Source organism: Dasypus novemcinctus, chromosome 7 (assembly GCF_030445035.2).
Source record: "Dasypus novemcinctus isolate mDasNov1 chromosome 7, mDasNov1.1.hap2, whole genome shotgun sequence".
Classification (NCBI taxonomy): Eukaryota; Metazoa; Chordata; class Mammalia; order Cingulata; family Dasypodidae; genus Dasypus; species Dasypus novemcinctus.
The window spans coordinates 84,207,905-84,221,363 of NC_080679.1; the positions used below are offsets into that span (position 1 = coordinate 84,207,905).

A 13,459-nucleotide genomic window follows, 5' to 3' on the forward strand; every position below is an offset into this window, starting at 1 on the left:
TTCACTTTTATTTTCTTTCCCAATACAACAGCAACTATTCAGTAGAAAAATTAATGGCTTTAACTATATGGAAACATAAGTAGTATCAGAGACTAGATAAAGCAACTAGATATCTCTTAGCTATGCATTCCCCATCATATACATGCAACCTTAGCTTACCAAACGTTTTTACATATAAACAATTTAAATTGAAAGTAGAGTTATATAGCATAATTTTCTTATTTCTCCATTTTGTCAAATCACTGTCAACTTATCCAATTATATGCATGCTGACCAAAACATTGTCTAATCACTACCTGTAATACTAATTTACCAAAAAGGGAAGATGTTGACTTAGTGTTTGGCCAAATGAATGCTGTAATTTGTTAGGTTCAGATAGTATAGTCAATGGAAAGGATGAATATAGCATGACTCATAATAATCCACACAACTTCTTAAAAATTACTTTGTGTACTTTCACTCTGATAATGTTTAAAGAACACTTTCCTATTTCTGTGATGGTTCCAGAAGTATTTTATACTACTTTTTCTTTTTATACTAGAAAAACAGAACATTAACCATTTTGCCAAGTAAAGATTTTTCCATAATTTTAAAGTAATATTTATCTTGAATACTTTTTCAGTATTTCACATTTATGTTTATTTCTTTGATAATAGTGTCAGGAAGGGAATGTATGACACAGGGATTAATTCTTTACATGGAAACAAAGACTGTTTTTTCTTGGAATGGAATACAATTCCTAAACAACGGATGCTAGATTTAGTTAATACATTTTTTGAGCCATTGCCTGAGCTCTGTTTAGATCTTTTGTAAAGATATTTATTTGACAATTTGAAGAAGAAATTTAAGACTAAATTTTTAATAGCATTTGTCAATTAAATCAGTTACAAAATATTCCTTAGTTTAATTAGATTCTGGTTCCTCAGTGTTGAAATTCCTTTTTTTTAGTCTCATGGAAAATTTGTCACATCCACAAATCTTTCCTTAAAGTAAACACAGTCAGCCTGTAGTCCCTATAGTTTCCAGAAAGACAGTATAAGCTATTATGTGTAGTGTAATAATTAATGATTCCTTTATTAGAAGATAGATTCAACCAATAAGAAATTGCCATATTTGACAATTTTATATCTTCAAAAATAGTAATATCACAACCTAATATTTCAGAATCATGAAAATGGATTATGTGTTAGTCTGTGAGATTTTTAAATTTTTAACTTGGCTGTTCTAGTCAACTCCATGTATTGGAGAAATCAGCATCATTTAACTCAAGCACAATAAAATTACCACTGTATTCATGAAACAAAGAGAGGTACCCTTTTTCTTCCTTAGTTTCCTGATATAAAAAGAAGGGAAGGAAATGTCCTCATCTTCCAACTTAGCTCTGGCTGCAGAGATAATTCAATGGGTAAGGAAACAGAGCCTGTAATGAGCAATGAGTAACCAGGAGGTGGGGTCATCCTTCCATTTTCCTTGAGTGTTGTCCTTGCTTTCAAGCTTAATAAGCTCCTGGAAAAAAAAAATTCTTTATCTTTACCTCAACACCCAGTGTCAAGATGTTCCTTCTTTTCTTTAATCCTTAATCTTGATATATCCCCTCCCATTTGGTCCTGTCCCTATTGGATGCAGCTGGGCTTCAGAGATAGTCTTTACTCATCCAGTGCCTACAATGAAGTATTTTGTTATGTCCACTAGAGTGTAAGTTCCCCTGTGGCAGGAATCTTCTCTCTCATTCAATGCTGTACCCTCTGTGCCTAAAACAGAGTCTGGAAAAATTCCTGGCACCTACTTGGTGCTCAATAAATATGGGATTGGTGAATGAAGAAGAAAACCCACACAAGTATATCCTGTTTCTAAGCATTATGAGTAATAGAGGGAGACAGAAGAGAGGATTCCTGCCTTCCACCCAGCAAAACATAATTTAAAAATAAATCCTTCCAAGAGACATCTTTAACCTTCTCTCACGTAACCTCCTCAGGGCTCCCATACCTCCGCTGCTCCCTCCCCACCTCTTTCCTTTCTCAGGTAGTTCAGTGCAGCACTTTTTTGGTTTCTCCAATCTTGCTCTTCACACTGTCATCCTCCCCATCACTACCCATCATATGATACCTCCTTAGGAAGCAGCATAGGATTATAACATTTGTCTTGCTATCATGTTTTTTTCCCAACACTTCTCTTGCCCTTAGGGAGACTAAAGGGCTAGGCTCTGAATTTTCCTCTATGGATTCATGTTAGAAAGAATGTAAAATAGTGTATTTGAGGAGTTACTATTATCAGAACATATGCAAAATAAAGAATAATATAGCATTATCTTATTCTCATCAATTTTTCATCTCACTTTTAAATAACTATTGAAAAATCTTAGCTCTATAATTGCCTTTTAAATTTTGGTCTAGTTCTTATTTTTCACAAATCAAAAACTTAGTTTGGTTTTGGTTTAAGTCTAAAACACCAGTGTGGCATACAGTAATTCTTAAAGAACTACTGATGATGATTTTTTGTGTGTGTGCAAAAAATGGCCCATTCTTCTTTTGGTGTTCATCTAAATATTTTGCATTTATTTTTGTAGGACAATAACGCTGCACAGAATTCCCAAATACCATCTCCAATGGAATGCCCATCATTCATCCTTAAGAGGCAAAGTTCTTTAACATTCCAAAGCTCTGACCCAGAACAGATCCGGCAGGGTTTGCTGACTGCAATCCGTTCTGGAGAGGCTGCGTCCAAACTGAAACGGGTAAGTTTTCTTCATCAGACAGGTGACAGTGGGTTTATTTTTAACATTGTCAAACTAATACTTAAAAACTTTTTTTCTGGCATTTAAATCTGAATAGGGAAGATGCCAGAAGTTACTCTTTTATGTCAGGAGTCATGTTGAAGTATAAGCTGAGAAAGTCCAGAGTCTTACATGTACTTAAAAAGATGTCAGGTCTATTTTCCAAAACATGGGCCAGGTGGAGAACACGGGTCTTGTTCATTGTTTTATTACTATATATAGAAAATACCCTGAACTCTTAATTTAAGAAATTATGTTAGTGTAGGGAAAAAAAAAAGTTATTTTGAAAAGAAAGTACCTCCCTTTGCCAGAAAGGATTCACTAGTGATGGAAGCCTATAAATTTCTAGTCCTAATTCCTGCAGTGATCATAGTTACTACCATATGTGGGTTTCTTTTTTGGGGGGGGGAGGGAGGAGCAGGGAGTGGGGTTTCAGAAAGATATATAGGTTAAACAAACAAAAAGAAAGGAGACAAAACATGGAGAACTTAGATGATGCCTGTTACAGAAATTCCAGTTTTAATAATGCCTGCCAAAGTTCTCTGGCTCTTTACCAAGTTGTAGGAGAGAGTCAGGAGAAGAGGTATATCTCTCCTTGGGCTAAGCTCCAAAGAAATGTCACAGAGAACTATTTTCAGAGGAGTTTCCTTTCCCTGCCCCTGCATCCACTGAAAGACCATTTGGAGAGCCTTAAGAATGGGGTTGTCACTAAGACTTCCCCAAACTGCTGTAGTTTCCCAAAATATCTTTCTTGTTAATCCCTAACTCCTCCAGGTGGAAAGTACCTCATTTCCAAGAAAAAAGAAAGAGTACTTATTATTCCAAAGGACTCCCTGGCATTTCATTTTGCAAATTCCTTCCCTACTCATATTAAAAGCTATTTAGAGAAGAGTAAGAGATGTGTTGAACAAAACATTGGGCTCAGCAGAAAATAAAAGTATTGAGTTCAGGGAAGCGAATGTGGCTTAACTTCTAGAGCATCTGCCTACCATGTAAGAGGTCCAGGGTTCAAACCCAGAGCCTCCTGGCCCATGTGGTGAGCTGGCCCATGCGCAGTGCTACCATGCACAAGCAATGCCATGCCATGCAGGGAGTGCGCCCTGCTAGGAAAGCCACCCTGCGCAAAAAAAGTGGCTCCACTCAGAAATGGCACTGCACACACAGAGAGCTGACGCAGCAAGATGACACAACAAAGAGAGAGACAGCTACTCAGTGCCACCGAGAATGCAAGTGGACACAGAAGAACACACAGAGAATGGACATGAGAGCAGACAACAAGGCGGGGGCGGGGGGAGGGGGAGGAAGAAAGGGGAAGAGAAATAAATAAAAATAAATCTTTAAAAAAATATTGAGTTCAATAGAAATTAAAACTGCAAAAGGAAAGGAATACTGCAAAGATAGAACAGAAAGGTGAGAGGCACCACATCTACGCCAGCCGACTTGACTGCTGTAGCCAATTCCCCTGGTGTGTTTACATGGTGCGATGAATGAAGGCCATTCTCTTCACAGAGGACTTTGCATTGTCATCAGGGCAAACACTGATGGTAAAATACTGAGGATTGCCAGGAATGGAGGAAATGTGAAGAAGTAATTCTCAGGGGATTAGGTTTGAATTTTGTAGATTTGCTTATGGACTCTCAATTTAGATGCCAGGCAGCATGAAGATTTGGTATAGCTTTAAACACTGGAAAGCACTGGGTCATGACAAATTCATGTTTTTGTGGGGAAATATGCCCATTTAATAAATTGCACACTCTTATTTATGAAGAATTTCTAGTCTTGTAAATTATGGATGCATTTCAAATCAGTCACTACTGATTTAAGACCTTTTCAATTCAAATTTGGCAAACAGTTTTTAAGCCTATTATTGACAAGAACTGTCCTCGAAACTGGAGATACAAAAATGAATAGAGTGAAGCCTCTGCTTTCTGGGCATGCAGAGACTGGGCTAGAGAAAGAGCAGCACACCAGGCCCACAGAAGAACCAAACAACTACTCAGAAACTGATTACAATGCCTACAATTTGTAGCAAGTCAGTGGACGTATTAATCACTTTCAATGAACTTATTGCAGAAACCTGTGCATTAAATTGGAAATGCCTTTTAGGCCATCAGATTCATACAGGCAAGCAGCTGTATGCTTGGCCATGTTATAGGCTCTGATTTGGCAGTCCTTTCACATATAAAACACTCACTGCTTCCAGAATGAGCGGGATGTGAATCTGCATAGAATACAGACCCTAAATGCTGATCCTGTAATTGTATCCTGTTTATAACTTATTACTTTAGGTTCTACTGAGTCTAAAATTGTATCTTTTTCAGTAGGAGATTATTGATGGCTCTGGAGTCTATTTAGTGCCAGCTCTAAAATTTTTTTTAAATGAAAATTCCATACAGACATTAAAAAATGGATACAGGGTCTAGAAAAGTTCACATACCCATGCTGTATGACCGAATTTTTCATTTTTAATTATAGATCCTAAAAAATGTGTGTTTTTTGGTACCAGGACTCACTAAGAGAATGTTCATAGAATATCGTTCATAATAGTCTCAACTAAACATAGCCATAATTCCAATAACAGTAAAATAAAGAGTACTGTATCAAAGAATGGGATAGCATATAGCAATAAAATAAACTACAGATAAACACAACAATGTAGATAGAAATAAGGCAAACACATACAAATGCATATGGCAGGAGCAGATGTGGCTCAAGCGGTTGAGTGCCCACCCCACATGGGCAGTCATGGGTTTGGTTCCCAATGCCTCCTGAAAAAAAAAAAAGACAAGCAAAACAAATGATAAAACCAACTCAGGGAAACTGATGTGGCTCAGCAGTTGAGCACCGGCTTCCTACGTACAAGGTCCCAGATTCAATCTCTGGCCCCCTGTACCTCAAAAAAAAAAAAAGCATATGTATTAAGTTTGAAAACATGCAAAAACTACATTAGTTATGCATGTATAGGTGGCAAAGTTATTTTCAAAAACAAGGAAGAATTTATGAAAATCTAGATAACAGTTACCTCTGGGGTACAGAGGAAAAGGGCTTTGGGGGCTTGTTGAGGCATGGCCGGGACTAGTGTAGACAAGTGAGGCACTTTCCTCAGGCATACAATTTCGGGGGCAGCCAAGAAAGCTAAGCAATCAAGATAAATGTTATTCTAATGTAATATTTTGAAAATATCTAAATTACTGCAAAAATCTCATGAAGGAAATATCAAAAGTTTAAATAAAGACAAGATAAGGTATTTTAAATAAAGAAAAGAAGAGCTGAAGATATTCTTTCTCTTGACCTGGGTGGTGGGTGATATGTGTATTTGTTTTCATTTTATGTTCAGTGCACTTCTGTACCTGTATTAAATTTCAAAAAAAAATGGCAAAAGGTGGTAAAATGGACACTGGCAGGCTCTGATTTCTTGTGATCTTTGCTGAAGTCCGATATTACTGCCCTGTATTGAACATTTCTCCTATTTTGTCCTGACATCTCTTATAGAGCAACAATTATATTGTCAAATAAAATCTGCAGTGATTCGGACAGTAGGTTTAGATTGTTCATCAGAAAGTTAGCTCCACACTTGCCTATGTCTTGGTACACAAATGTTCAATTTAATTTCAGGTATCTACCTGATTTACAGCTATGGTTTATACCAAAACAATTAACCTTCATTGTAATGGTTGGTTCACATTAGAACAATTATCCAGTTGACTGCTCTAATATAAATGTAGTCACGAACATGCCATGTTTGGGTTTTTTTTCCTTCATGTTTCGTAACACCCAGCCTTAAGGTAATCACAAAGATTTGTCTTTTTATTCATATAGAGTAGAGTTAATAAATATAGTTCAGTGTTTTATAAATTGATTTTGAGGTTAAGAATTATATACAAATGATCAAATTATTTACAGAAACTAGGACAGATTAATCCATTGTTATAGAACCCTATGCTAACACAAGGACTTTGGCTGCTTTTGGTACTTGATGGTCACTGAATCATTAAAAATCTGGTTATTATACTATTAAAAATGTAAAATAGATTTGTAAAAATAGATTCTGAAAACAAACTGACAAGTGAGACTTAACACTTGAGATTAAATGTTTCCTCAGAATATAAAACTAATCATTGGCTAGATGAAGCCTGGAGGGAAGAAAAAACAGGATTTGCTAGCTTGTTTTGTTGGTTTGTCTGCTTTTTATTCATATTTCCTTTGTTTGAATTTGAACCAAAGGGTCTCATGTTGGCAGCTTTTTCCATAAGTTTTTAAAGTAAAAATAAATAATAGGAAATTGCAGTTATACTCCTTATGGAAATAAGAAAGTGATATGACCAGTTTGTGAGAATTCTTTAAACTTCAATGAGAGACAGTTAACAAACATGTTCACATCACCAAATTCTTAAATGTCAGTTTTTAAAAATTATATGTGTAACTTGTTCATTGTTAAACAATACATTTTTATTTTATAAATGTTTGTAAAAAGTTACCATATCCTATTCAATGAGTGTTTATCGAACACTATACTATCTCACACATTAAAATAAACAGAGTGGGTATAAAGTTATATTAAGATAGATAAGATCTCTGACCTCATGGAACTTATAAAATAGTATTCCGATTATGTCTTCTCATATTTAAATGGTTAGTAAGCTCATTTTTAAATATAAAGGAAATAGTTTCCTTGAGGTAGCCACTATTAATAGTTTAATGTGTAACCTTCCAGGCCATTTTTATAGTATGCAACTTTTTTTTTTTTTTTACAAAACAGAAATACTTTGCAAATCATTCTAAGAACCTGCATATCATTGTGGCTTTCATCTCATTACATGAACAATCAAAATGCTTCTTTTTTTTTCTTTTTAAAGATTTATTTGTTTCTCTCCCTTTCCCTGCCCGCCCCCAACCCCCCATTGTCTGCTCTCTTGTGTCCATTCTCTGTGTGTTCTTCTGTGTCTGCTTGCATTCTCTGCAGCACTGGGAATCTGTATCTGTTTTTGTTGCATCATCTTGCTGAGTCAGCTGTCTGTGTGTGCAGGCACCACTCCTGGGCAGGCTGTGCTTTTTTCACACAGGTGGCTCTCCTTGAGGGGCGCACTCCTTGAGTGTGGGGCTCCGCTATGCAGGGAGGGCACCCGTGCGTGGCGTGGCGCTCCTTGTGAGCGGCCCCACTGCACGTGGGCTAGCTCACCATATGGGCTTGCAGGCCGTGGGTTCAAACCCGAGACCTCCTATATGGTAGGTGGGCGCTCCTACCAAACGCTTAAGACTACATAGTATCTGATCATATAAATGTGTGTCACACATAGCTTATTTATTCTTTGTTAGTGGCCATTTAACTGGATTTTAGTTTTTTACCCTATTAATGTTGCAACAATGAACATCTTTTTCTTGTCGACATTTAGAGTCATCAATGTGTTTTTCAATGCCCAAAACAAATTTTCTCTTTCACTTTACAAAGAATCGTGCAGACCACAATTTTGGCAAGAATTACAAAATTCATTCTCTCATGCACAGAGACTTTTAGGACCAACGTCACTTAATGAAAAGTCATTACCTGTCTGTTGTTCCTTGGCTGTACTTGGAAAGAAATCTGCAAATTCCCATGTGAATACTAAACAGGGTACAGACGAGGAACTTTAAAAGGTGCAGCTTTTCTTCTTAGTCATTTTATTTCAGTTGGCTAGTATCAACCACTCTGCTCTACCCTGAATACAGAATACAGTCAAGGAAGTTCACTAGTTTTGACAACTAGTCTTCATTTAGTAAAAGGCAAGAAATGAAGCACACACACACAAAAATCCAGAATGAATGTGCCAATTTTACTTTCTTTTTTACTAACTTACTCTTGCTATGCAGAATCTCTGGCTTTTTGTACTTCTGTTCTTGTGAGAGGATGATAGTATGTAATTATGAATATAAATTAGTCAAATTATAATCTAGAGATAAAACCATTTCTTTTAAAAATCTTTGTTATATTTTACATATAATATTTCAAGCTGTCATACATATTTACTCAGAATCTATGACTTTATACTCTTCTAAATCATGTTGGAATTTCATACTATTTAGGAAATTCTTGATTTGTCATTTTCTGTTCACTTATAGTTTGCAAATAGGAGACTTTGCCATAGAATTTTGAATTTAGAACTTTATTTACTGGGGGGAAAATACCTTTTCATGCTGCTCTTATGGCATTACAGTCATGGAGATTTGAATTTTTCAGTCTTTCATCAGGAAAGCATTTAAAAATCAAAGGTGGTTTTTCCTTTTAAATAAGGAGTCACTGGAAGGGTAAATTCAAGTTAATAAATATATATCATCAATTCAAAAATTGAATTGTGGAATTCGCTTTATTTCTCTACGTTCATCAATGTAGTTTGGGGGAGCCAGAATTAATCGAGCTAAAAATGCCCTTTAACAGCTTGGTCTTCAGTCTGTTTGTGCTCTTGTGTTGATTAGGTAATTTTGTAAAGACTATGATGTGTTAATGGATTATTTAACTTTTTTTTTGTGGAAATAACTCATTTTTAATTTATGGTAGAGTGAACATTTATTCTTCATGTTTTATAATTTATTGAATACTAAATACTAAATATTAACATTTACAATTAAAAAGAAGTTAAAATGTGGTAATTGTTGAAAACTGAAAATCAGACAGCTGTCCCATTTTAAACTGATGGTACAAAATGTATTTCTTTTTCTTAGGTTACTGTTCCATCAAATACAATTTCTGTGAATGGCAAATCAAGACTCAGCCCTTCAATGCCCACTGATGCACAGGACAGCCATTAAATGTTGGCCTGCTCCGTTGCACTTCACCACTTCTACTTCACAGACCAACGTCACACTAATGGAGAATGTTTGCAAATGTATATTCAGATGTATTCTAATATATTATCTATTGAAGTATAAGAATCAGTGTTGTAGCTTTTAATGTCTAAAGAAGAATTACAAGAATTTATAATATATAATTCCATGCTCTTGGGGGTCTTTTTTGCCTTAAGAGCTGAATATGTTGCTTTAAAACTTTAAGACAAGGTGTAAATGCCTTTATTCAAATGAGCAGTAATCACCTTCTGCTGATTTCACTTACTTATTGAAGCATAATGTACAATGATAACTAAGGATAAATTAGGATTCATAGATTTATATTTGTATGACATATCAAGAGCTAGGCATACACATCTGATATTTGTTGCCTCAATGTTACTATTTAATTGGAAAAGTTTATAAATTATGTTAAAGCCTATTTTGTGCTGAAAGAATGATTTAGAAAGATAGTGATATCAAATAATTATATTCAGTTCAAAGTTATTTTCTTTTTTTTTTTTAACAGTTATTTTCAATGATGAATCACTCCATGTGCAAAGCTTATCTTGTATGTTCTTTATGTAACTAGAAAATCAGTATCAAATTCTTTGGAAGCTCATAGTATTTTAATATTTTATTAACATGGAACTCTTGTTTTCACCTTTAGGACTTAAATTGCACAAGGAGAATTTTAAATATTTTTTGTATATAATTATGACATTATCGTCACACACATATTATACAGTCCATGTGCCAGAAGCCTTTAAAATCTTCCTGTGAAAGTTTTAAAATATTGTGACAGTTATTTCACATACAATAGTACAGAGGAGTAGTGGTTAGTTTATAAAAAAAAATTATGTCCATAGTAGAAAATTAGAAAGGTTATTTGGACATTCCAGAAATACTGGATTTAATTCAAGTAAACTGATAAAATCATTATGTAGCTCATATGCTAATATTCTAAATAAATATATATTTACATTAAAGATAAAACTACATTAAGGAAAACAATGCCTAATTTGTTGGCTTATACCTTTTCTGGGGTCTAGAGCTTGTTGTGGTGGTCTGTCCCTACTTAATTGCTCTAAGGAATATTTGCCTCTTTGGAAAATGTGTTGATCTTTTTTCCCGTTTAATAAAAGTAAATTACAGATTTGGGGTACTTTATTACCATTTTTAAGGTAGTTTGTGCCAACTAGTATATTTGTGTACTTTACCTGATGAATGTCTCTATCAGTCAGTAAACAAGTAATAGTAAGACTTACGATTTATTGGGGCTCCCCAGCATACTGTAATTTCTCATTTGAATGTCTAAAGTCTTCACACAAGCCTCATTAATTGCAGTCTCAGATGTATGAACTAAGGGTAAGGGAGGTTAGGCATTGGTCCATAGCAGTGGTAAGAAGGTCACACATCTCAGAAGAAGCCAAGTCAGGATTTAGGTCCAGGCATTCCAGTTACAAAACCCATGGTCTAAGCATGTAAAATGTAAATGTTTAGCAATGTTTCTGACACATAGCAACTGCAGGTTAAAATTTTAAATGTTCCTGCTGTTACCTTGAATCAGACTTGGAGAGCCTCTCAAATTGGGAAACACATTTTATGGCATTATAAACCAGTGGGGAGAGGTGTGACTTTCTGGAAAATGGTATCTACACAATTAAGTATCCACTTGGAAAAAATAAATTTGATCTCTTCCTCTAGCCATGAACAAATACAATAAAGTCTTAACTTTGAAAAGTTGTATTTAAAAATTTTGAAGAATGTATTTTGTATTTCAGACTTTATTTTATTTTGAAGAATATATTTTGTATTTTCAGACACAAAGGTATACTCATAAAAGGTTGATATGATACATTTAAATGCATTAAAATTTAAAGCATATTTAATTTACATTAAATTCTCTAAAAGTGAAAAGGTAAGCCACAAGTGAGATGTAAAGTGTTAATTATGAAAATGCAAAAATTCCTATAAATCATTAAGAAAAAGGCTACCCAATTAAAAATGAGTACATTGGAATAAAAAAAAAGTGTTTCCTACAAGAAGAAATTTGAAAGCCAACAAACATATGGAAAGGATACTGTTCACTAATAACCAGGGAGATGAAAGTTAAAAACACAAGAACACACCAAATCACACCCATCAAATTAGCAAAAATGTAAGTTTCAAATTAGCAAGTGTTGTCAAGGATAGAAAGCATTTGGAACTCTTACTGTTGGTAGGAAAATACACTGGCACAACCATCAGTTTTGTAATATTTAGAAAAATTAAAAGTCTTACCATGTTACCTTGAAGTGTTTATACATGTAAGAAAACATGTACAAAAATGGTTAAGGCAGCCTTGTATCTAACAACAGAAAAGGGTCCTAACCAGCCCATAATATTCAAGTACCTTCCTAGGATGGACTTCTGTACAACAGTCAAAATGAACAAACCAGAGTTATATGTGTCAACATGGATAAACTTCAAATATAATGCTTAATGAGAAAAGCAAGTTGTAGAACAATGTGTTTTATGATCTCAGATAAATAAAATATGCAAATGATAAATATTACGGCTGCATATGTAAAAAAATACATTTAGGTTTGCTGGTGGTTACCTGTATGCAAACCAAAAAAGGAAGATTAGGAAGTGCATTTGGCCCAATGGATAGGGTGTCTGTCTACCACATGGGAGGTCCGCAGTTCAAACCCCGGGCCTCCTTGACCCGTGTGGAGCTGGCCCACGCGCAGTGCTGATGCGCGCAAGGAGTGCCCTGCCACGCAGGGGTGTCCCCCGCGTAGGGGAGCCCCACGCGCAAGGAGTGCACCCCATAAGGAGAGCCGCCCAGCGCAAAAGAAAGTGCAGCCTGCCCAAGAATGGTGCCACACACACTGAGAGCTGACACAAGATGAAGCAACAAAAAGAAACAGATTCCCGGTGCCGCTGATAAGGATAGAAGCGGTCACAGAAGAACACACAGCAAATGGACAGAGAGAGCAGACAACTGGGGGTGGGGTGGGAAGGGGAGAGAAATAAATTTTAAAAAATCTTTTTAAAAAAAGGAAGATTGAGAAGAGATATATTTGAGTTAACTTTATTTGTAGTATTTTATTTTATAAACTGCTTTTTGTAAACAAATAGTTGTTATACCCCAGATTTCAGTATTCTGAAAATAACTTAGGGGGTTATACCCTAAAACCATTCATGCATTTAGGCTCTGAAAAGTTAGCATTTTTGGAGAAAAATGTGTGGCTCCCACTTTGCTGAGTTGAGAAAAGAAATTTGTGTCCCATAGTTTTCACCAGTCATATCCTTAAGTAACAGCAAAAGCAAGATTCAAGAATGATCTAGAACCAACATTGGATTTACATAATTAATTTTTGGCATCCAGGCATTTAGATTTTCCTATTTTTCCAAATCAGGTGAATTCTTTATAACATATTTTTGAATTATGATCCAGATTCTATATGTATAATAGGTATAAAGAGAATACCCTCTTTTTATTTTTTTATTTTTTTTTTGAGTTACCAGGGCTGGGGATTGAACCCAGGACCTTGTGTGTGGGAAGCAGGCACTCAACCACTGGAGCCACATCCACTCCCCTCACATACCCTCTTTATTGTCCCCAGTATCCCACTCCCACTCCAGTGATAGTCACTGTTAGCATTTTGATATGAATATCCCTATGGGAGCATTTAAATCCAATATACAGCTACAGGTTTGTGTTGGGCTTTCTGGTGTTTTCTACATAAAAAAAAATCACACACTATTTAGCAACTTGTCTTTTACACTAGCAGTGTTCTGGAGGAAGCTGTTTTCACATATAGAGCTATCCTATCATAATTCAGTTCTATTAATAGTGCTTTGTTTTTGTCTTAGATAGAATTAAGATACTTGGGTTCA

General features: G+C 35.4%; 1 protein-coding gene across 12 annotated transcripts in view; it reads left to right on the plus strand.

The window, feature by feature from the left end:
• COBLL1 (cordon-bleu WH2 repeat protein like 1) overlaps positions 1-10,727 on the plus strand; it is a 167,405-nt gene extending 156,678 nt beyond the window's left edge. For all 12 annotated transcript variants that reach the window (XM_071216351.1, XM_012527502.4, XM_004464389.4 and 9 more), the window contains 2 exons: positions 2,567-2,734; positions 9,470-10,727. In XM_071216351.1, coding sequence (XP_071072452.1) covers positions 2,567-2,734; positions 9,470-9,556 — 255 coding nt within the window. In that variant the 3' untranslated portion in view covers positions 9,557-10,727. The remainder of the gene's footprint in view (positions 1-2,566; positions 2,735-9,469) is intronic.
• The last annotated feature ends 2,732 nt before the right edge of the window (positions 10,728-13,459 follow it).